The sequence below is a fragment of the Mustela nigripes genome, chromosome 5 (assembly GCF_022355385.1).
Source record: "Mustela nigripes isolate SB6536 chromosome 5, MUSNIG.SB6536, whole genome shotgun sequence".
Classification (NCBI taxonomy): domain Eukaryota; kingdom Metazoa; phylum Chordata; class Mammalia; order Carnivora; family Mustelidae; genus Mustela; species Mustela nigripes.
The window spans coordinates 86,907,147-86,933,162 of NC_081561.1; the positions used below are offsets into that span (position 1 = coordinate 86,907,147).

At 40.6% G+C, this 26,016-nt stretch overlaps 1 protein-coding gene across 5 annotated transcripts in view; it reads right to left on the minus strand.

The window, feature by feature from the left end:
• Positions 1-26,016, minus strand: part of NHSL1 (NHS like 1) — a 229,975-nt gene that overhangs the window by 40,874 nt on the left and 163,085 nt on the right. For all 5 annotated transcript variants that reach the window (XM_059400815.1, XM_059400812.1, XM_059400816.1 and 2 more), the window contains exon 2: positions 24,338-24,490. In XM_059400815.1, the coding sequence (XP_059256798.1) occupies positions 24,338-24,490 (153 nt within the window). The remainder of the gene's footprint in view (positions 1-24,337; positions 24,491-26,016) is intronic.

A 26,016-nucleotide genomic window follows, 5' to 3' on the forward strand; every position in this document is an offset into this window, starting at 1 on the left:
GGCAGTCAAGACATCTGCCAGTCTACAGAGAAATGCCTGGCACCAGAGGGTGGAAGGTAACCAGGAGCATGGTGATTTGCTTCACAGAGGGGCTGGGGCCACTGGCTGCTTAGAGACTAGGGACTCCCTTCAAGGAGGAACCATTGTGCTAATTACTTGGATCAGTGGGGGCAAGTGCAGCAAGAAAAGTATTAATGGCTTTTTAAAGCCCCAGGAGATTTTCTATTACCCAGACAGCACCTTAGGGAAGCATTTGCCTTGCAAAAGGGGTTCACTCACCACAGGGTACCTTTAAATATCCAGCTTTCTGAAGGAGTATGAAATGTGTTTGGTTTTGGAAGTTTCCTCTTTGCACAGCTTGACAAAACCATGCATGTAATGGCACAGAACTAAAGTAGGGCATCTTCAGAGTGCCTTTATAACACTAGGATCTATGATTCCCCCATAGAGAGGAGGTGAACAGTCGCTTTAATGAAAGGATAAAAATTCTCCAACCAGGGGGAAAAAAAATCCTTACTCTCCTTTGCTATCCCACAGTGGGAGTGAACAGAGTTTCCAATCCAGAACTGCAAATCAGATTTGTAAAAACCTCAGAAAATAGTCATGAGAATCTTTCAGAATGCTAAACTAACTTTAAAAAAATGCATGATGTAATCACATGATAGCTAATTACTTTTACTTCAGTTACTTAGGGGCTAATTTGTGGGCTCGTCTGTCAACCACTCTTGTGTAAAATAGATTTTTTTTTTTAATTCTGAAATTTCCAGAACATAGTTTATTTTTTAATGAGGATTTACTCATAATAATCTAACCCTTTCCAGTGAGAAATACTTTCCCATTTCTCCAATATTTACAATTTCTCTAAAGAATTTAAATGTAACAGAATTATACTCTCCTTCTATAGAGAGAGTATTATATAAAGCATGATCAGTAGTTTTCAGTGTTCTGTGAAAAGTTTTGGGATTCTGTAAGTATTGATTTGATTTTTAATTACCTTAAAATTGGGATGAAAAAAATACTCGTCCATTAACTTGGGTGCTGCAAGTTAATTTTTCTGTGGTCCTATAAACTATAATCTCCTAAGGATCCAGGGTGAACCTTGTCTCACAAACCAACAGAAACTGTTACCACTTCAAAAGGAGCATACCTCAATGTAATATAGGCCATATATGAAAAACCTGCAGCTAACATCATACTCAGTAGTGAAAAACTGACAGCTTTTCCTCTAAGATCAGGAATAAGACAAGAATGTCCACTTTTATTCAATATAGTACTGGAAGTCCTTGCCACAGCAATCAGACAAGAAAAAGAAGTAAAAAGCATCCAAAATGGTAAAGAAGCAAAACTTCCCCTGTTTGCAGAAAACATGGTACTATATACAGAAAGCCTTAAATATTACACCAAAAAACTACTGGAACTGATCAGTGAATTAAGTAAAATCACAAGATACAAGATTAATACACAGAAATCTTTACAACATATCTATATACTAATGAGGAAGTAGCAGAGGGAGAAATTAAGAGAACAATTCCATTTACAGTTGCACCAAAAAAGAATATAATACCTAGCAATAACCTTAATCAAATTCATGAAAGACCTATACTCTGAAAATAAAACACTGATAAGAGACTGAAGATGACAAAAACAAAGGGGAAGATTCCATGTTCATGAATTAGAAGAACTAATATTGTTTAAAATGTCTATACTACTCAAAGCAATCCACAGATTTAGTTCATTCTCTTTCAAAATACCAATAGCATTTTTCATAGAACAAATAATCCTAAAATTTGCATGGAACTATAAAAGACCCCAAAAAGCCAAAGCAATCTTGAAAAAGAAGAACAAAACTGGAAGCATCATAATCCCAGATTTCAAGATCTATGACAAAGCTGTGGTAATTAAAACAGAATGGTACTGACACAAAAGCAGACATATAGATCAATGTAACAGGATAGACAGTGCAGAAACAAACCCATACTTTTAGAGTCAATTAATCTTTGACAAAGGAGGCAAGTACAATGGGAAAAAGACAGTCTCTTTAACAAATGGTGCTGGGAAATCTGGACAGGTACGTGCAAAAGAATGCAATTGGACCACTTTCTTAGACCATATACAAAAACAAACTCAAAATGGATTAAAGACCTAAATGTGAGACCTGAAATCATAAAATTCCTAGAAAAAAATTTCGTTGACATTGGCTATAAAAACATTTTTCTAGATATGTCTCCTCTGGCAAGGGGGAAAAAATCCAATTACTTTTGAGAGTACACCAAAATAAAAAGCTTTTGCACAGTGAAGGAAACTATCAACAAAACAAAAGGCAACCTACTGAATGGAAGATGCTTGTAAATGATGTAACTGATAAGTCGTTATCCAAAATATATAAAGAACTTATACAATTCAATAAAAACCAAATAATCCAATTAAAATTGGGCAGAGGAAATGCACCGACATTTTTCAAAAGAAGACATAGACAGACAAACACATGGAAAGGTGTTAACATCACTCTCCATCAAGAAAATGCAAATCAAAACTACAATGAGATATTTATACCTGTCAGAATGGCTAAAATCAAAACTCAAGAAACAGTGTTAGTGAGGACGTGCAGAAAAAGGAACCCTCACACACTGTTAGTGGGAATACAAACTGGTGCAGCCACTGTAGGAAACAGTATGGAGGTTCCTCAAAAAACTAAAAATAGAATTACCATATGAGCTAGTAATTCTACTACTGAGTCTTTACTCAAAGAAAATAAAAACATTAATTTGAAAAGATAAATGCACCCTTATGCTTACTGCAGGTTTATTTACAACAGACAAATTATGGAAGCAACCAAGTGTCCGTCAAGCAGTGAATGGATAATGAAATGATGTGTGTGTATAAATGTATAATGGAATATTCGTCATAAAAATCTGAAATCTTGCCATTCACAACAACATGGCTAGAGAGCTATAGAGTATAATGTTAACTGAAATAAGTTAGAGGAAGACAAATACTATATGATTTCACTTGTATGTGGTATTTTTTTAAAAAGATGTACTTATTTGACACAGAGAGAGGGAGAGGGCAAGCACAAGCAGGGGGAGCGGCAGGCTGGGGAGAAGCAGTCTCCCACTGAGCAAGAAGGCTGACGTGGGGCTTGATTCCAGGACCCCAGGGTCATGATCAGAACCAAAGGCAGATGCTTAACCAACGGAGCCACCCAGGCACCCCTGTATGTGGAATTTATGAAACAAAACAAATGAACAAAGAAACAAAAGACAACAAAAAACCAGACTATATATTCTATATTTAATAGAAAACAAAATGGTAGTTGCCAGAGGGGAGATGGGTTGGGATGGTTAAAACAGATGATAGTATTAAAAGTACACTCATTGTGATGAGCATTGAAGGAATGTACAGAATTGATTGAAATGCAGCCAGCCACACATACACACAAGAACAAGAAAAACTGTTACCACTTGTAGCTACTCATAATTGTTTTCAAATACTTGACAAACGAAACAAAATACAAAGTGAAAGCCCCTTTTATTTATTCATTAATTTTTTCAAATATTTTATTTTTAAGTAATCTGTACACCTAATGTGGGGATCAAACTCACAAGCCCTAGATCAAGAGTTACTCACTCTACTGACGGAGCCAGCCAGGCCCCTCAAACCAAGGTCCTTGTAAACTAAGTCCTTCTGTTGTTCAAATTAGTCTTCATCCTTCACTAACTGTCCCTACAAGAAGTATAAATTTCAAGTCACACCGCTCTATTTATTTATTTGACAGACAGAGATCACAAGCAGGCAGAGAGGCAGAGAGAGAGGAAGGGAAGCAGGCTCCCTGCTGAGCAGAGAGCCCAACTCGGGGCTCGATCCCAGGACCTTGGGATCATGACCTGAGCCGAAGGCAGAGGCTTTAACCCACTGAGCCACCCAGGCGCCCCAAGTTACACCGTTTTATAATATTGAAAATCTTTTTACATATTGGAGGCACTTATCATGTGAGGTTATTCCTTGCTAGAAAATACAGATCATCTGTATTATATGGGCTGGATCATCTCTAAAAGTGATGTTAGTTCTGATGTTGTTAGCAATATTAAAAATAGCTAAAATGACTTGATATATGTTAAACCTTAAAAGACCAGAATATTGTGGGGCACCTAGGTGGCTCAGTGGGTTAAAGCCTCTTCCTTCAGCTCAGGTCATGATCCCAGGGTCCTGGGATTGAGACCCAAGTCGGGCTCTCTGCTCAGCGGGGAGCCTGCTTCCTCCCCTCTCTCTGCCTGCCTCTCTGCTTACTTGTGATCTCTGTCTGTCAAATAAATAAATAAAATCTTAAAAAAAAAAGAAGACCAGAGTGTGTTGCAAAATTATCCATAAAACTATGAAAAATCTGCCAGTTATCAGAACTTCTACCATCACCTTTTTTTTTTTTTTTTAAAGATTTTATTTATTTATTTGTCAGAGAGAGAGCAAGCGAGAGCGAGCACAGGCAGACAGAGTAGAAGGCAGAGTCAGAGGGAGAAGCAGGCTCCCCGCAGAGCAAGGAGCCCGATGTGGGACTCGATCCCAGGACGCTGGGATCATGACCTGAGCCGAAGGCAGCTGCTTAACCAACTGAGCCACCCAGGCGTCCCTCTACCATCACCTTTTGAGCCTTAGTTTAAAAGACAGTGCCTCTTTTTGCTACCATGAGGCTTGAGCACAGAAATGTTTAAATAGTAGTATGTCCACGAAACAAGATGCTGGGTATAAGGTGAAACTAGACAGCATACATTTATGGCGGATGACCACTTTTTTGTTCTTATCAAATTTCTGAAATCCAGTCAAGTCATCAAATTCCATCGTCTCTTATCTTATTCTAACTAGGAAAACTCTAGGAGAATCTCCTCTTGTCAAGTTGCAACAGCTCTCAGCTTCTAGAAACACGGCTTTATTCATTAAATGGAGTTTATTGTCTGGAGAGTGAGAAGTAAGTAGGTGCGAGCCCTCACGAACAGACAAAGACTTTTCCAATACTACCCTGCAAGGCAAAGCATAATTTAAAGCCAGTTATGCCAGCGGCTACAGGCTAGAAACGAGATACTAAATATAACATAAGATCTATCTTTAACACATAACTCCTCTTGCAATAGAAATCTGGAGTAAAACTGAGCTATTGTTCTCACAGTCCTGCTTGGATAAAGGTATCCCTGTTCACTGTGTCCTCTGGTTTTCCAACCACAAATTCCCTCCTCTTCCCTTTCATGTCAAACGGTTTTCTTCAGCACAAGAATAGTGAGTGAACATTCTTTGGTAGACCAAAGCTTTAAATATAGAAACAAAACAAAACAAAACAATGTCATACCACTGGATGGTGATCTAACCATCTTCTGAATTTAGCCGGCCTTGGGTCTCCAAACCTTCATGCATTTGGCTATTCGTTAGGCTTTTCATATTAATATGTTAGAGTAAGATAGCTCAAAGAGTTATTTTCAAAATAATTTTCTCTGCTGGAAATTCTTGATGAATTTCCAATTTCCATGTTTTGCTTTTACATTTATTGGATCAGTCACAATGAGCTAGAATATGCAGCAGTTACAAACAGTTCCAAAAACTCCATGACTTAAGAAACTAGAAGAATCTTTGCTACACATTCTCCTGGTGTAAGAAGAACTAGCAGGGGCTCTGCTGACCAGAGACCCTAGGGGACTGGAAAGAGGAAAGTACCTGTGCTAACTGATCACATGGCAACACAGTGGGAATGTGGCCTCTCACGTGAACTCCCGAAACTTCTGCCAGAAATAACCCCTGGTTACTTGAGTCCCATTTCTTTGGACCAAACAAGCCATATGACCACACCTAACTTCAGAGGGGACAAGAAAGGGCCACCCTACCTCATGAGCAAGGGGCAAAATGACAATACTCAAAACTGCTCCGATGACTCTTCCAAATGGACAGGCAGGCAACACACTGAAACAAAGACTTTTCCTGATCCTCAGTAGACTTACTGTTTACTTCCAATCCCTCTTGAATGAGGTTGAGAGGCTTTTGATGTGGAATTTGCAAGGGCAATGAAAAGCTACTCTCTGTGTTGCTGAAACATGAAGCTAACCATTTGGAGGGACTCCACATGGAGGAGCAGCTGATCGTCTGGAAATCAAGGTGGATCGGCCCCTACTTTCTACCTATGAGGTCTAGGGGACAGCATGTTAACCTTGCTGGAAATTCAGATTCTACTTCTGTAAAGCTGGGACATTACTCCATCTGGGAGGCAGACATGAGACAAATATTTCAACAAATATTTCTGAGTGCTCTGCTCTCTGATGTGAGAGCTGAGGTAGGGATATGCCAGAACTTTGCACAGAAACCTCCACAAGGTAGGTGCTCAGAAAATGGACAGGACTGCCAGGATTTACCACATAAACCAGGAATACCTCAAACTCTTCCCCTTGTAAAAGCCAGTGAGCAATTCCGTAACAAGATATGCTTGGCTGTACAGTTCTTCAAGATTCTATAATTTCACCAAGGCTTTGGCTCTACCTTTACCAAAACATCATGTGGCTCTATTTCTTTGCCTAACTATGTGCAGCACTGATAGTTGGATTTTCTCCCAATTGCCTGAGCATTTATTTCTTAACTATTTTCAATCCAAAATAGAGCTAAAATATTTGAATTGATCTAACAGAAATATTTACAAAGTTATTAACTAATCAGTTTTACATGACAGGAAGCCTCATACCTAGGGATGTCATTATAGTGGTCGAATATCAGCCAGGCACTTGGTAAATGCATTTAAGGAAAGAGAGGAAAAGGACTGAGGTCCTTTGATCTGATAGTGTTATGGGCATTGAACTGTGTCCCCAAAAAAGGCTGGTTGAAGTCCTAATCCCTAGTACCTGTGATGTGACCTTATTTGGAAACAGAGCTTTTACAGATGTAATCACATTAAAATGAGGGTATTAAAATGAGGGCCTACCCTACTCCATTATGACTACTGTCTTTGTAAGAAGAGAAAGCAGAGACCATGGGACCACGTAAGGACACAGGGACATACACACACAGAAAGAAGGAAGCCTTTGAAAGGGGCTGAGATTAGAAGTTACACAGCCACAAGCCAAAGAAAGCCCAGAGCCACCAGAAGCTGGAAGGGCAAATAGAGATTCTCCGCTACAGGTCAGAGGAAGCATGGTCCTGCTGACATGAGTTTTGGGCATCTAGCCAATAAATTTCTGTTGTTTTCAAAGCCACCCAGTTTGTGGTAATTTGTCATGGCAGACCCAGGAAATGTACACAGTCTGGAACCAAGAGATGCTAACACATGGAAGAAACTTATGAGTGTTGTCAAGGAAATGGGGCAAGAGGGTGGTCACTCTTTAGCAAGAGTGTCAAAGCATCGCTGAAAGAACTAGGGCAGGAACTGGACCTTGGGAAATGCCCAGTTTGGATACTGAAGAGCTGTGAGGCTCTGGGCTTCAGGAACTCATCTCTAATGTCCTGAGTTATTCTCTGTGGTGGGAAAGGCAAGATGTGGTCACTGCCCTCAGGAGACGGAGCAGTCGCTGTGGTGTAGGAACTGTGATGAGGGCTCCGGACAAACACACCACCATGCCGATGAGCACTTCCTGCACAGGGAGTCACTTACTCCTCACAATGACCCAAAGCTGTTCCACATTCTAAATATGAAAACTCTGAGAAACAAAAAGAAACTTGCTCCGAGTGACGGGGCCAACACTAAATCCAGGCACTCTGACCCCAGAACTGGTATTCTTTCCTGAGGTTAACAACTCACAGCTGACAACAGTGCTGTGATGAGAAACTACCCCCCTCCACTCCTCCCAGATCACACTTCATGTATAAAAGAACACTAGCCTTTATCTAGCAAATCAATGCTTTGGGTTTGGGGATTTAGTGCCCTTAAGCTCTTTCCTAGAAAGAAGAGATTCAACTAGCTCTATTATAGTTTTTTCCCTCTACATTTGCATTTTCATTAAAAAAAATGAGTATGAAATTAGTGTATCTTAAAGAATATTGATATTTATGGTCTTCAGAACTTAAGATTAGGGAAAGTCTCTTTTCCTTACGGGTAAAGCAGGTCTATAGGTGAAAATACTATGTCTCTCAAAGAAATAATGAAAATGGGGGCTCTTGGGTGGCTCAGTGGGTTAAGCCTCTGCCTTCGGCTCAGGTCATGATCCCACGGTCCTGGGATGGAGCTCCACATCGGGCTCTCTGCTCATCAGGGAGTCTGCTTCCCCCTCCCTCTCTGCCTGCTGCTCTGCCTACTTGGGATCTCTGTCTGTCAAATAAATAAAATCTAAAAAAAAAAATAATGAAAATGTTAGCAGACTCAGATGTTAAGATGGAAAAGAAAATCTGATTCCTTTCTCGTTTAAGTCATATTAATTATACATATTAACACAGCCTGCATATCAGCATGATCACTCCCCAAATCCCACAGATCGCAGCAGCGTAGGTCCTACTGACCCACAGTGGTGGTGGCCATGCTTACCGGGAACTCACCTCACTGTGTTACCTGAAGACAGCTTAATCCAAATGCCATCCACCTCTGAGGCTTACCTCAAATCTTCTCTTCTACAAAGCCTTTCCCAGTCACTTCAGCCTTCCATGCTAGCCTGAGTTTTTCAATATTGTAAGCCATTCTGCATATTCCTCAGAAACTCTGTCATGCCTCACATAGTACAGAGGTTCAACTGATGTTTTTCATGAAAGAATCGCAAAGAGAAAGGAGTGGGAGGTATGGTAGCATCTACTGCCAAGGCAGAATCATAGTTAGAAAAAGTCCTTAGTTCCTAAGATAATTCTCTCTCCTCGGGAACTCAGGTATTACAACTACAAGGCAAAGCATGCCCATGCCATATTTATCATTAATTCACAAATATTCATGAAGCATCCACTGCCTGCCAAGTACTTTGATAGGCACAGAAGTTTCTACAGGGAACAGAAGAAACATTCCTGTCCTCATGGAGCCTGCGCTCTAATGACAGCACAGACAACAAATAGAAAAAACAGTAAACTATGTAGCATGTTAGAAGGTCCTAAGGGCTAAGAGAAAAACAGAGCCAATAAAGGAACTGGGAATGGCATTTGGAGCTGGCCTGAGTAGTGATATTTGAGCAATGAAAGTAGGTTCCATCACCCTGAGAAAGAGCTAGAGAAAAGTTTGGGGTGAGAATAGTAGGAAATGTGGCTGGACAGATAAAGGAGGGACTGACTATGTGGGGCCTTGAAGGCTGTAAGGACTCTGGCTTTCACCATGAAGCTGGGGGACAGCCTCTAGGGACTTGGAGCAGAGAAGGGACATGATCTTATTTGCATTTATCACCTTCTTCTTGCCTACCCACTTCCCTAAGATGCTAAGACTCAGCTGAAAACTTCTCAGACACATAAATCCCAAATAAACCACAACGGGAGGTTTTTTTTTTTTTTTTTTTAATTTTTTAAAAGATTTTTTATTTATTTGAAAGAGAGAGACCACAAGTAGGCAGAAAGGCAGGCAGAGAGAGAGGGGAAAGCAGGCTCCCCGCTGAGCAGAGAGCCGGTTATGGGGCTCGATCCCAGGACCCTGAGTCCATGACCCGAGACAAAGGCAGAGGCTTAACCACTGAGCCACCCAGGCACCCCCACAACAGCAGTTTGATTGTTACCCACAGGAGGAGAAAGCCAATCACAGTGATGCCAGTAAAAAAGTACATGGACATTTTTAATCACTGACTGGCATAACTTGCCCTAATTGATTTTTTTCACATATATAATTCTGTGAGAGAAAACATACAATAGTGAAAAATTAAATGAATTATAAAAATTCTGAATTATACTCCAAGAGGAGAAAATTCTTATCTTCAATACAGGGCTAGTAAGTCTGACTTGCTTAAATGAGGAAAAGGAAGAGTTGTAGGAGGAGATGTGATGCTGAAAGCATAATGGGGTGTTCTACTCCCCAAGGAATGATGTGGTGTATGGGGATGCTAAAAGGAAAAAAGGGAGAAGGTGGCTGCCTTGCTAGACTATGTGGAAAACAAGGGAAGGAATGATGAAGGAAAAATTTGAAACAAATGCTGCTCTAGTAAAAACCAGAAGGATCCATTAAGAAGGTAATTTTGTCATTCTTCAGGTTAATGTTGGTGGGTGCAGGTATGAACTGCTAGGCAAGTTTTGAAACATTCAAATCAAAAGCACAATTTTGGCATTTCACAACAGCAGAGCATTCCAGATGCACCATATTTTAAAATCTGAACATGGTTTCTTTTAACAGTGTTAAGTCTTTCATAATCCTCCTACTGTAATGCAAGGTCATTGAAATTGGGAGGACTCCACTTCCAAAATTAATTATAAAAATAATGGTCATAAGGTGCAGCTTCAGTGAGAATGTCCTATGATGAACCATAGTCTAAAAAAGTCCTTTGTTCAGATCACTGATTTTTAAAGTCCTTACCGCTGACACTAAATAAATGCATTATTTTCTAAACTGAAAGCCCTTGGCCATCATTATTTGATTTGTGTTTAAAGTATTTCCATGGAAACTGAAGGAGAACAGATCTGTGTCTTATGGATTATGATACTTAGGTCTAAAGTTTCTAGAAGATTCAGGTTTTCAAACTTCTATCCCAGTTACTTATCCATCAGATTTATCAACAACAGGGTAAAAGGCCAGTTCTATTATATATCTTTGTCCAGGAATAGAGCATTGAGAACACATAAGGCTACAAACATGTATACTTAAAAGAGTATCAGCTGTAGTCTAATAGCTGTACTGGGTATTATATAGCTCATCTAATTTGAGCTTTCAAGTAAGTACATAGGAAAAATCTGTTGCACTTAAATATTATGCTTTGTAACCATTAGGGAATTTATTTCCTAAGATAATTAAACCAAAATGCATTTTAAAACAGAAGGGATTTACCTTCCAGCTCATTAATTTACTGGGTTTGGCAACACTGGAAAAAAATAATTCTCATACTGTAGTCGGATTCTGCCTTGCCAATCAGGCATATTGGATGTTCCCAAAATACATTTGGATTTTCTTGAAAATTCTTCAAAACAGTTGAACTTTAATTTATTTAAACTGTTTTTAAGAATCATAAGTGGAATAATTAAGAGATTATAGATGTTCAAATGCTTTTAAGTTCCTTGGTTATTTGTAGCCTACCAAGTGAGCTGAAAAGCTGTTAAATCCTAAAGACACCATGAATTTAATATCGATGTTGGATACTGATATGGATAGTTTCCTAGATACTTTGATGGCTATTTTAAATAACAGATTTCAAATAGACATGCTCTTTGGTTTAATATTAAACTAATATTTGGTTCTTTTCTTCCCTCCCCCTTTTTAGAGTAGAAGTTTTTATGTCATTATACAGTAATACTTATATGGTATAAAAGCATATTATTTATATATGAAGAAGTAAACTCAAATTCATCTTCCAAAAAACACAAAGTTGGGTCCATAAGATTGCTTCCCCCCACATTTTTTTTTTAAGATTATTTATTTATTTATTTGACAGACATATCTCAAGTAGGCAGAGAGACAGGCAGAGAGAGAGGGAAGCAGGCTCCCTGCTGAGCAGAGAGCCCAATTCGGGGCTCCATCATAGGATCCTGAGACCATGACCCGAGCAGGAGGCAGAGGCTTTAACCCACTGAGCCACCCAGGTGTTCCCATAACATTGCTTCTTCACCAGTCGTCACTTCAATGATACTTACAATCCAAAGCACCATAAAACATAAAAGGATAAAGAGAAAATATATGGCTTTAATGACTAAGCCTAAGCCTCTCTAAAGTTCAGAAAGCAAAGGTCTCCTCTCCTAATGGTGTGTGTACAACAACATGTTCCAAATACTAGAGAATAAATGGCTTAACTGGGTAAGAAAGAAAGAAGGCTAATCAGAAAGTATGCGAACTATCACCCAAGTATCCAAGGAAAGGGAGCTCCCCTGAAGGCAAGGAGTTGCAATTGCTTAAGTCACTTTCTGCTAACAGCCAGAGAGCAGAAGAGCAGGAGTTCAGAGCTCAAACTCTTGAGAGTAGAACAGCTTATGTTCAAATCCTGGCTTGCAATGAGCTAGTGGAGCTGAAGGGCTATGTTCCAACTTCTAGGGGGCTTACAACGTAGGAGACTGATAAACAAGTTCGCATTGACTGCTGACAGAGCCCTAGCTTTCCAAATTAAGGTGCCTTGGAAGCACGTAGAAGGCTTGTCGAACCCATTGCTGAGCCTGCTCCCAGAGTGTCTGATTCAGCAGGTCCAGGGTGGAGCCAGAAAACCTGCATTCCTAGTAAATTTCCAAGTGATGGTGATGCTGCTAGTCTGGGAGCCGCAGTAGGAGAAAAGACGGAAATAGAATTAGGGAAGTTTGATATTTCCTAGATATTCTAAGTGAGAAATGCCGAAAGACCCAAGAGGAAGGGAGGGTTGATCAGTCTTAGTCTGTCACAAATGATCCATACCCACTAAGAGAAACTTCAGCGGGGAACAGGAAACAAAGGATGAAGAAGAATTTAGTTTATGGGTAGGGTCAAGGCAGAGAGGAGAAATGCTCTATTTGGTACTACTTTCAGTTCCTAAAGAATACTGTTTTATTGCAGAAAAAGCTTTTAACTTTGCTACTACGGGAGTGCCTTGCCTGTCAAGCCTCCTTTAAAATGCTGGGCGAGTTCTTGCTTTTAATATCCCAACTGAGCTCCAATTGAGGAGGAAGCTTCCTGATCCAGGCCAGCACCACCTCTCACCGGATTACTGTGGTAATCACCAGCCAGTCTCCTGCTTCCGCCCCGGCCCCCTTGAGGTGAACTTTAACACAGAACCCCACTGAGCTACTTAAAAAGGACCAATCAGACTATGTCACTCCTGAGTGCAAACCTCTCCAATGGCTTCCCAGGCCCTGAAAGTAAAATCCCAATGTTTTCTAAGCCCTGCATGATCTCACTCTGTGTGGGTGGCTAGCAGGTACCCAGTGAGTTCATTAAGAGAATGAATGATAAGGACCTGAAGCATACTGTGATTGGACTTGAAAGCGTACTGTGATTACATGATAGAGGTGCCGTCCCTTTCCTCTCCCCCATGTACTTTATCCTTGAACATGCTTTCCACCTCAATAAACCGAAGGCATATGACTTGTCTTGTCTAAACTGGCCATGGCATCAGTGTTTATTAACCACAGCTGGGAAGTGTGGGCTGGGAACCCAATGCGGGTGGGGCCCCAATCATATCTTCAGGAAATCAGGGATAAGGGAAAGCTGGTAGGAAGGGAATGAAGTAGGGAAGATGATGTCCAGTGCTCAATCAGGGTTATCTATCCAAGGAAATTTAGTCTCAGCGGAATTTCAGGGAAACTGATTAAATCCAGTATTTACAAACTAGCTGTATTATGGATAAGACCTAGAAGATTTCTGATCAGACAGAATCAAATAGAGCTCCCAGAAGTTTCGGGTAGGAGTAAGGCAGAAGACAAGAAATGGTGATGGAATGGACGCCTTTGAAATGGACAGTTTTCTTTGCTAAGGTTGGGGGGCAGGGACGAATGACAAGCGGACTGCAGAAGTCATGTGCTTAAAAATTATTTAATGTAATTCCAAATGACTTCTCATTTCAATCTACATAGTGGGTTTGGGGAAATAAAATGACCAGGGTTGGAAAGGCGGTGTACCACGGAGACAAATGAGCTATTAACTGTGTCATCAGCTCAAAGTCAAACAGGAAATGTGTTTGTGACTACTGTGTAAACATGTATTGGAAAGCACCACCCTGCTCCCAATCCCAGGACAAACGTCTCCCTCACTGACATTCAACACCACAGGGAACTTCCCTTTATGTGGAAGGGTTTTAAAAAGGTCATTTCGGTGAATATCGTCCCTCTGTGGTTAATTTCTGTAAGAGTGGAATAAAAACCTCCAAAAAATTAGGAATTAAATATTAAAACTTAAGCAGTTGGATAAAACCTTTAGCTTTATTTTTCACAGCCAACCATGGAAGATTTACTTGTAGAGATGACCTGCTATTGTAGAAAACTAGTTTTTAATACTTCTTCTCTTCACATGCCCAAATTAACTCAAGGAGACTCAAAGCACTGAATCTGACTGAAATTAAGGTGAGCGTTTTCTGGTGCCATGATTAATGGGAGTGAAGAGTTTGCCAGTTCTGGTTGAGTGGCACCAGAGGACAGCCGAATGGGAGGTGATCTCATTTCACTCGAGAATGAGAAAGCCCTCTCATTGGCAGTAGTGGAGCATTACCAAGGTTACTCAGTATCAAATAGCCAGCTAAGATTCTAAACCAACACCGAGAGACTTCAGTGGTACCGAGAGTGGTAACAAACCTTATCCACAGTACCTTCAATGTAGCGTTTTTATGCTGCACTGAGGGCAACACAGAGGCCACTCAAGTTACTCACTTTATCAGGAATTAAAACAGAATTGCTGAAACAGCAGACTAGCCGTGGACACAAAAACAAAACAAAAAGCCTTTTGTTGAAACAATCCCCAGTGTTTTGTTAAGACCTGGATCATTTAAATGACTGTCTTCGCTAGTCTATCTTTTGTGTGTTGCTTACCATTAAAAAAAAAAAAAAAAAAGGCACCATGTCTCTTAACCTAGTGAAAAAGCAGTGATTGTTCATTTTCTCTTGCTCTTGCATCAGACTTCCGCAACTATTTCAGCTTTACCCTGCGCAGGGCAGTTAGTATTATAAAAAATTTCCCGAGCCCTCCAATCTAACAAGAGAAGTTAAACAATCTCGTTTGCATGTCATTTCCATTCTGTTAATTCCTCATTTTTTGTCTTTGCTCTTCCCTTTCCTCAATAGAGAATCTGATCCATTGTTTCATCAGGCTGGGTAACTTTCCCTAAGGACAAAAATTTCAAAAGAAGTTTAATGAAATACCAAATATTAAAAAAAAAAAAAAGCTTTCAATAACACATAACATGAACATTTGTCTTTGAAAAGTCAACCTAATTAAATTCACAAGCACTGAACAAGAGCACCAAATCAAGTCATTCTTCTCACCAAAGCCCCAGCAACAGAGTGGAGGGCCCCGTTTCTGTCAAGCCCCCAGCACCAACTCATGAACAACTTTGCCATTTCTTTTGCTCCATCTCAAAATTCTTCCCAATTCTCTGTCTAGGAGACACAGGTGGAAACCTGACTTCCACCTGTGGCCCTGAGTTCACTGCCTATTGCTCTGTATCCTCAGGGAACATCCTCCCCATTCTCTCTTAGCATCTGTGATCTTTCCCCTCCTCCTGGGCTCCTTTTGTCTACAACCATGTTTGAATTGGCTCTGGTTTTTAAAACAAGTAATATTACCTCTATCTTGCCACACCTTGAAATACTGTCCCCTTCTTCTCTTTGTTTTGCTGACATCAATTTATTCTACTTCCTTGTTTCTCAAAAAATGTCTTGCATTATTTTTCTGCTTATAAAAATAATTCTTCTCCCATAAAATCTGGCTTCTTAACATCCAAAGCCTTCCTTGACACTTCGCTTTTGAATGTCACCAATGGCAGCCTAATGACCAGGTTAGTATCCTTTCTCCAGACTCTCTCCCCATCTGTGAGCCTCATCATCACTGCCCATCCTGACTCTCTTCTTCCCCCAACTACTCTCTCACCGACTTCTCCTCTCCGGCCCCCTAAAGTAAAGGCTTCCGGGTTCAACCCTGCCCCTCGCCATTTTCCACCCTTCAGCCCTCTCCTCTCTCCTGAGTTCTAGGTGACCTTTCCACAAACACAACATTGTTTACCGTCCAATGAAATACCGAATGCAGAAAGAGAGCAGCTTTTTGTTAACATTACCATTTGCCTCTGAAAAGTCAACCTAGTGAAGTAAAGCAGCAGCCTGTGTGCTAGAGTCACACAAATGACAACACAAGGTCCTGCTCCCAACGGTCTCGCTATCAGGCAGGGAGATACACGAGTAAACACAGACTACGCAGTTTAATGGAGGGCTGTTTAGGTTTTGTGGGAGTGTATGGGAAAGGGTGAAAGGCGTGTCCTGGAAAGTCCAGGAAAACCTCTCGGGGTTCTCAGATAACCCCAAGATGACTCTTCCAGGGAAACGGGCGTCGCCAGCCAGGAGTAAGAGATTATGATACAGCAGGAAGAAGGACAAGGCCCGGACAGGCAGCAGAGAAAGGGAGCACAAGCCAAGCTAGCATTCCAATGCAAGGACTTTATCCTTCAGGTGAAGGCACAGGTGGTAGAAGGCATAAAGCCAGACCAACAAGGGGCAGGCAGATCATGAAGGTTCTTAGATGCTAAGGAGCTTTGTGTAGAGGGGCGCCTAGGGAATTTCTAACAAAGGAGAGGTACGATCAGATTTCCGTTTTAAAGATGACACCCAGGGGCAGGGGTGAGGCTCCATAATACCACTCTTCCTACCACTCTCTTCCGCCCTCTTACTCACACAGACAGCTCTCCAGGGAGCTTCATTCCTCTTGGACTCAGCCACAATACCCGGCCCATGCTTTACCTGTAGGATGCACTTAGAAAAATTTCACGGCAGCACCAACTTAGATTGTCGATAACCCAGTTTGCTAGGACTTAAGACTCAGCATTAAGTTCTATTCTAGTGTTAAAGAACGTCACATCCGTCACCCTTAAGCAGTAAGTACTGAGACGCCAAGCAGAATTTTTGAGCTCAGAAGGGAACCTAGACATCATCCATTGCTTTCCAGAGCAGGAAGCCAAGGGCAAAAATGGGACAGTCTTTTCCAACATCTCACAGGCTCCTAGCGGCCCAGAAATACAAGTTCCAGCCTTGCATCTCTATTTCCTGACTAGTTATGACAAATGAACAAAATGCTGATGCTGCTATGTTTTAGGAAAGATGGGACAATATATTCCCTACCCGTCTTGAGTGGCTTTTCCAGAATGATGTACCATTCTCCTTACCTGAATTCTAGATCTATTTTTATTTAAACTAGAAACTAAGTAAAAATTCTGTATGAATGAATCTAAGTTATTTAACGTTTCTGACTTATAGAATATTAAAAATAACCTTTCTTTAACCAGTGATACTTCGGGGCATCTGGGTGGCTCACTGGGTAAGCCTCTGCCTTCGGCTCAGGTCATGATCTCAGGGTCCTGGGATCCAGCCCTGCTTTAGGCTGTCTGCTCAGCAGGGAGCCTGCTTTCCCCTCTCCCTCTGCCTGCCTCTCTGCCTACTTGGATCTCTCTCTGTGTCAAATAAATAAATAAAATCTTAAAAAATTTAAAATAAACAGTGATACGTCCTCTTCTCCTCCTACCTATCAATTCTACCTAAGGATTCTTCTGGGGAACACAAGGAAGGACCAGGCAAAGGAGTGCTAAATCACCGGTCCCCTTTTATTTCTCTTGTCCCTTCTAAAATCTGTGCCTTTTTTTTTTAAGTCCACTGAAGTACTAATGACCTATTACAGCCCTAAAATATGCACCAAATGCCATTAAAATGAAAGAGCAGTTATAGATACTTGACATACCCAATGTCCCCTGACATAGCTTCCCTCCTTTTATTCTCTTATACTTGAGTTGCAATGAAATCAGGACTGAATGAAGAGAAGATTTCCAGAGCAAGGGTGAAGCACCTCCTTTGGGCATCCATAAGCTCATCTGCATTCCTTAAGTGAATCAGCTAACAAAACCAAACTTGCCCTAGGCCTCTGGATTCCAGCTCCCTGTGACCTTTCTGAAAGCTGATGGCAGACATCAAAGCATTTCCTCAGGGCCCTCAGGATCTTAGATCCAAAGGGACAGGTGTGGGCTGAGCAAGAAACCGGATTTCAAACCCCAACCTCATCATCTATCAATTGCAAAAGCAGCTATAAACTAACCCCTTCGTTTCTGGGAGCCTTGGTTTACTTACCTACAAAATGAAAAGAGGTTTATTAATCAAAGGATGTGGGGGGTCCCTTCCAGCTCTAGCAATCTACACTCTTCCCGAGGTTGAAGGTGGGTAGGAGAAAAAGTCACCTTGCTTATACAAACAAAACGACCCTGAGTGCCAAGTGTCTGTAGCTGTCCTTGTCATCACTGATATTTCTGGTTCTGTTCCTCTCCCTCCTCCCAACAGCGTATCTCTGGAGCATAATGGGTAGGAAGGAAAGCATCAGCTAAATCAGGATAGCCATTTAGGAAAGAGGGCTGAGATTTATAACTTCGTATCCATATTCTGTTGCACTTAAATTAAAATGCACCCTTCCCTCTACAAACACTGCTTCCAATTTTAGGGGCAGGTACTCTGAGATATTTGGCAAAGGGACGTTAATTTTTTTCCCATAAACACAGATATGATGGTCTTTATTTTACAGATGCATAAACAAGGTCAAATTGTTAAAGAAGTAAAACTCAAAATTAAACTCAAATCAGAGATATCTAGTACATAACAGGCAGGATTTGAACCTAGATGTGACCCAGGCTCTCTTCATTAAACCTGGATTTTTCCCTACTGGAAAGCAAGAACAAGAGGCTTCTGGAGTTTAGGCCTTAGTCTACTTTTTGACCACGGTAATGGTTCTTTTGACATTTGCTTTATAATTATTTTTACATTGTACAATGTTTTAGGTATTTGTGTTCTATGTCATAGTTTTTAAAAAGTGACAAAGAAGAAAAATAATCCATGTTTAGCATAGGTGGGCAAAGCAGATGTTCATCTTAAGTGTGTCAACAGCAGTGAGCAGATGGACCATTCCAGGAGAGAGAGCTCTTGGTCAACATCCACAAGCCCACACCTCCAAAAGCATCCCCCAAACAGTCCCATGAGAAGTGCCACAGGACCCCCAAGAAGAGCATCAATGGCCAAAACCACAGGAACCACGTGCCCAAGGCAGCCAAATATGATAGCCAAGCCACCTCATCAAATCCAGAGAGAATCCCGTAATCTTTCCCAGAACAGACCTATCTGTCTAAGCCAAAGGCCAACGAGGAAGCTTCCTGACATAAAAGGTAGATGCAGAGAGCCTTAGATAAAGCCTATTATGTCACAACCTGTCAGAGGAACCCCACTGAAACTACCTGGAAACCTTGTCCTAACTTTGAGAGAGGTGTACCCTTCTCCAGCATCGAACATGTTGGGAAGCATACACGCATGCACAAAACAAACAAACAAACAAACAAACAAACAAAAAAAAAACGGTTGGTACAAACCACCATTTCTTCACACTGTAAATCCTCAATTCCTATAATAAATATAACCCACTGACTGAATTAACACAGGCCAGATCCGCCATTCTTCCCTGTGCTCACACTTCTAATTCTAGAGCCGGACTGACCTGCTAAAATGTATTTCTTCAGGAAGGATAGAGTGACTAGGGAACATTTTCGATACAACAACAGATGCTCTGTGAACTAATTATGGCAGGAGTGGACGTGGACACAGTAACTAAACTGTCTGTTAAACATACTGTGAGAAACTGTGTTTCTCTCTCTCTCCCAGGTTAGGCTTTTGGGGGATGGAGCCTGGAAAATAACATGTCTTTATTTCAGCCTTCCACATGCTCCTAACTATTGAATGTAGAACTAAAGCTCTAAAAGAAATAAAATCTGAACACTTCATTCAGCCTAACCTAACCAACCCCATCCCTCAACCCGCCTTTTCCCATTTAATGTGGCCCTTTGACTAATGCTAAAAATTATCCACATAGATATTTAGGTAAAGGTTACCTATCATCCCATCTAATTCAGATGAAGTTCATGAATGGTTCAAACAACCATGGAGATTAAAAGGGCAGAATTCTTCTGGAAATACAGTTAAAAGATAAGTGAATTCTTTAAAAAAATTTGTTTTAAGATTTTATTTATTTATTTGACAGAGAGATCACAAGCAGGCAGAGAGGCAGGCAGAATGCTGAGCAGAAAGCCCAATGTGGGGCTCGATCCCAGGACCCTGAGACCATGACCTGAGCCAAAGGCAGAGTCTTTAACCCACTGAGCCACCCAGGTGCCCCAATAAATGAATTCTTAATAGACAATGGGATCCGTCTTCAGAAATTAACTACTCACTGTCAGCCAGATATCCTGTTGAGCCAAATATCAAAGTAATATTTTTAAATCTAGGTCCATGTTTGTAAGGTCATTAGCAAATCACCAAAATCAAATCATTTGGTCTAAGAGCATGGTCACCAAATTCTACCAAATTCTCCAGAGACTAGCCAACAACAGATACGAACCTGAGTTAATTTGGACCTATTTGGACCAGCACAGAGTACATTTGCACACAGAAGACACCTGCTCTGGGTATTCCATATGCCACAAGATGCCTACCTCCTCCTCAGTAGCGGGATGAGAGAGTGGGCAGATGGTGGTGGTGGTGAGGGGGGTGTCTCCCAATGCTTTTCTTTTCCAGCCAACTGAGCTCTCTGCCTGCACACTGCACATCATACACATCTCCACTACATCACTATCTATTTACTTCAATCTTGACACAAAGTAGCAAGTTCAGCTCTGTAAAGGACCCATGAACTTTTCCTAGTTCATTTAAAAACTCTGGGCATAGCCCCCCCATCCCCCAAAGAAAACAAACTCAAGCAAACAAACAACAAAAAACTCCTGGTATAGTATGGAATTGATGCTCAAATGCTTATTAAACTGAGTCTATTATCTGTCTTTATGTGCCAACTCAGTTTTTTCATAAAAACTTTTTTTTCATAAAAACATTTTTAAGTAAACCCATGCCTTCCTCACTCTACCAATTTAAGCACTTCTGCGTTACTTTAATAAGCAAATATTTACAACACTTAGTTATTAATTTAACTAGTACTCATTGCATCACTTCCCTCCACATTTTATGATCCTCCAGAGGACAGCTGAGCTCTCCTAAACCTGGCAGAACTTAACATAATGGCATTTGATGATTACAAAAAAGGACCAACCTATTCAGCATCAATGAACAGCTTTCCTTCCTGAAAATTATGGATAAGGTCACAGTAAGAAGAGAAGGAACAAAACAGATCACTCATAGTGAATAATTAGCTACCTTTCTATATCTTTAAGCAAAGAACATTGAGGGCAAATTAACTTAAACTGATATCTTTATATAATCTCATGTCTTCATAGTGCCATACATTCAGGGACCAGATTTTTTCTTTTTAATCTTCATTGATACTGACGCCATTAATGCTCCGCACTTGTGTTTATTAACTCAGGTTGTGAACATGGTGTAGGGAAAGTTTGGGATGTAAAGTTTTGCGCATGTGATTAAAAGTAAATAAATGAAGAGGAAACCACTCAGGTGCTCTTTCACATTTCGTCTTCCTCAATCACTGCTTTAAAAAGTTATTATTTATATAAAAATCTCTTCAGGAGTATTTAAATCCAGACTTTAAAAGTTGAGCTCCAAGAATTTTCCAAAGTTATTAACTTTATTAATAGCAAATCCCTTTGATGAGGCATTTTAGGACATGAGAGCAGATGCTAAAGCATTGACCTTTTAAAAAAATTCAAGTGTAGGCAAAACTAGTAGTGATGATATTTCACATGAAGCTGCTGAATAATCAAAAGGAAAATAAAATCAGAAAAATCTATATACAGATGGTCAATTTTCTCAGGGAAGAAAAGAGAAGCTCTGATCTGATACTTGCAAATACATGAAAGAGGCCATGAAGCACAATTTCCTGGAGAGCGATCAAAAAACAGCCAGGCCTGAATCCTCAAACTTACACATACCTTCCTGTAAGCGTTCTCTACAAGCCAGACCATGCAGAGCTCTGTTGTTCCTAGCTCAGAGAGAAATGTCAACAATGGCACTGCCTCTGGGGTTTGTCCTGGGAACTGTGCCATTTAATATTCTTATTAATTATTTGGGGGGAGAAGGTGAACTATAAGGAGAGATGCTCTTGGTCGAAATGTACTGAAAATAAATTGTAGGGAAGGGATATAGAAAAAATTTTGGCTGGATTTAGGTATATCATGAAGGCAACAAAGGTTGAAGTACAATACCAAGGCCATACAGAAGAGGCCAACTAATGGAATTCTTTCCATTTAAGCTTTCGGTCACTAAATACACAGGTTAGGCAGGCTACATAAAAAGGGGGACCCAATAATCTCAGCTCTGGACAGTCCAAAGCCAAGACCACAGGATATGAGACACTGTAAGATATTGTAAGATACATAAGATACTATAAGATACATACTGCTTTTCTAAGCATTAGAAAAATATCAAGGAAGAAAAAATAAGGCTATCATCTAAAATGTTTTCAATGAGTTCTGTTCAGAATACCGTATCTATTGTGAGTCTGGTGATAGCTATTCCTTCTTTCTGGAAGCAGAAATTTTCTGCTTTCTCTAACTCCTAAAAGAACAATTTGGGGCACATTTCTTGAGAATTTTTCACACTGATTTGTACTATAGAAGTACATACAAATTCCTTGAGACCCAAGCCCCTGCCTTTATAGCCTGCACTTCTACCAGAATGAAAAGAGTTCTAACAAATGGACGTTAAAAGCAATATAATGGGGGCGCCTGGGTGGCTCAGTGGGTTAAGCCGCTGCCTTCGGCTCAGGTCATGATCTCAGGGTCCTGGGATCGAGTCCCGCATCGGGCTCTCTGCTCAGCAGGGAGCCTGCTTCCCCCTCTCTCTCTGCCTGCCTCTCCATCTACTTGTGATTTCCCTCTGTCAAATAAATAAAATAAAATAAAATAAAATAAAATAAAAGCAATATAATGTAGCAGTTAAGAATATGGGCCCTGTAGCCTTGGACTGTCCAAGTTTAAATCCTTGTTCTGCCATTAACTAAAACTTAGAGATCTTAGCAAGTTTCTGATCTGTGTGTCTCTGTTTTACCACCTGTAAAATCTGCATAATAATAAACAGGATTATTCTGGAGATTAAATGATATAAGAGTAATGGGTTTAGAACTGAATCTGGCATGTAGACAAGTATTTAGTAAGTATCAGCTGAGGTCCTCATGCTGGGTTTTCCTTGAATCAATAACAGATTTCTGGGGTACCTGGATGGCTCAGTGGGTTAAGCCTCTGCCTTCAGCTCAGGTAATGATCTCAGGGTTCTGGGGCCAAGCCCCACACTGGGCACTTGCTCAGCAGGGAGCCTGCTTCCCCCTCTCTGCCTGCCTCTCTGTCTACTTGTGATCTCTATCATGTAAATAAATAAAATCTTTAAAAAAAAAAAGATTTTTTCTAGATTCAAGTTTTTCACAATTAGGTAAGATGCAGAACACCCAGTTAAATTTCAATTTCAGATAAATAACAAAACAACAAATAGTTTTTAAGCTTTTTGTTTTGTTTTGTTTTTAAGTGATGTCCACACCTGATGTGGGGCTCAAACTCAAGATCCTGAGATTAAGAGTCACGTGATCGTCCGACTGAGCCAGCCAGGTGCCCCAACAACAAGCATTTTTTAAATAAACAATGTCCCAAATATTGCCTGGGAGGAGAAAACTGGTAGACGCAGCAGCATCTGGTAGAACAAGAACCTTAGTTTGCTGTTTTAAGGAAAAAGTCTCTGAATCTTAACAGACATTCCTTCCTCTTTTAAAGAACAACTTCTTTACCACTTTTAAGAGAAGCCCTCCTTCCCACACAGTTACACTTCTTTTTTTTTTTTTTTAAAGATTTTATTTATTTACTTGAGAGAGAGACAGTGAGAGAGAGCATGAACGAGGAGAAGGTCAGAGAGAGAGGCAGACTCCCCACGGAGCTAAGAGCCTGATGCGGGACTCGATCCCGGGACTCCAGGATCATGACCTGAGCTGAAGGCAGTCGTCCAACCAACTGAGCCACCCAGGCGTCCCACAGTTACACTTCTTAACATCCATAGTAATTGGAAGAAAAATGAAGCTTTTAAACTAGATATAGGAGGAGACTCTTCCTGTGTATTTCCTACTGCCCGCAGGGCACTCTGCCCATCTGTTGACAGAACCAATGCTTAAGAGGACAGCAGCTGGGTTCTGCCCAAGTCCTGATGAACAAACCACTTTGAACTCAAAGTCTATATATAGATCCCCTTTCCACCCAACCTGAACTAAACAGAACAAACCATTAGAAAGTATTAGCTTTAACAAATTTGCCTTGAATACCTACAATGGTTTAAAAAAGGCAGGGGCAAATTCCCCATGTCATCAGGGGTTTATTTGGATTACATTAGTACTGGTGGTTTGAACATGCTAAAGAGAGTTTCCAAGCAGGGGTGGGCTCTGTGAGGATAGATTTACATGTCTGTAAACTGGCAGGTTTCTACAGAGACCAGAACCTATTAGGCATGTATTAGGCTAGAAGTATTTATGATCTCGTCTAAAAAAACCAGCATACCATGTGTTCATTATAAATAGATCTTCTTTTAAAAAGAACGATCACATTTGTGCTTTCAATTCTAATGGCCAGTACTCTAAGAACAGCAAGCTGGAGGGAGGCAATCTTACCCCTCAATACTGATTTGAGGTTGAGCTTGGCTTGGCGGTGCAGGTCCTCTACACACGGTGGTCTTGTGGTGGGAAGGAACACATTCTCCTGCTGGTGCCATGGAGCAGTGTAGTGGACTGTCCATCGACTCTCCTCATCAAGGTTGGAAACCGCTGGAGAAAGAAAGGCAGCATGAATTCTGGTGTCCAAGTAAGTGTCAGTGGCTCCAAATATTTCCCATCAAGATGGGTTCTTGGTGCCTAACGTATCCAAGGGGTAAGGGCCCAAAATGGGGAAATGGGACAAATTCTGCATAAGGTTTAACTAGGCTCTAGGGGTCTTCACAGTGTTTTGTCTCTTGAAGGAAAAAGCTGAAACTGCCCATTATTCCCCACAATGTTTTGATAGAATTACTTCTTCAGTTACTTGTTTCCCAGCATTTTAGGCCCTCTCCTGACTCCAAAGTCAGAAAACAATTAAGAAAACTGATAGAGACCTCCAATTCCGACTTAACTCTGCCACAATGAGTATTTATTACCCAACTGTACACTGCCTTTGTAACAGTAAGTGTTAGATTGCCAAGACAGAAACAAATTTCCTACCAAGAGGCGCAGACCAAATGTTTCTTCTCTAAAGCATTATTTTAAAACATCATTGTAATAAACTCAACTTTTTAAAAAAATTAAGCATAAACATTCAGTGAAGTATATTTAAATAGCATGTCTAATAGAAGTAGAAATCAATTTGTGCTACAAACTTTGTTTCCTGCTTTCATGGAATACTTTTTTCCCCAAAGAATGTTGTTATATTAAAAAAATTTTTTTTTAAAAATTCCAATGCAATTGACCCTTCCCACCATAACCCAGTTCAATTGAGTTTTCCCAGTAGAAAAGAGTACATCAGAGGGGTAACAACAGGTAACCATGAGAGTATCCTAAATCTTCTAAATAATTTTCCTTGATCCCCCTAGGGCTTGGGATCTCCGTGTCTACTTTGTTTTTGTTCCTGAAACACAGAGTTGGGGATACCAGTGGAGCCCACCATGAAGCTACAGCACCAAATACATGCATCAACAGTTTTTAACCCTTTCTACATATCTGCTGCTGTAAGTCAGATGTAGGGAAAGACTAGGCAATTTTAGAGGAAAACCATGTGCTGAAGCATTTCCTGGGGGTGACAAATAAAACCAGCAGATCCTAGAATTGTGAGCCAGGGGCTAGTCTTTCCTGACTCTGAAGTAGGCTACAGAGCACACACTGAGCATACAAATTTGTACAACACAATATGTCCCTGGAAACAAGACCATAAACAGATTCTCAAAATAAAATGAATAAGCATGCATCAACTATTGAACCTTTCTATTCTAATGTATTTCAAATTCACTTAGAGTACCCAACAGCACAGCATTAGAGCTGTTACAAAGACCAAATGAACTAATATATGTAAAGCATGATTGTGGCAGGAGTGAAATTCATCTACAGTAACAGAGACCCTGACTTTAGACCTGTACCGCTAAAGGGGAACTTGGCATTTCTTTGCACTCCTGGGAACCTGAGTCACAGGTTAGCACTCCCCCATAACCCATTAACCCATCAACCCATCTTTTCTACAGCTACTAAATTCTGTAAGCCTCATTTCTCAAATCATCCCACCTTCCCCATAAATTGCTAAATGGGAAAATAAACATTGCGAACTCAAC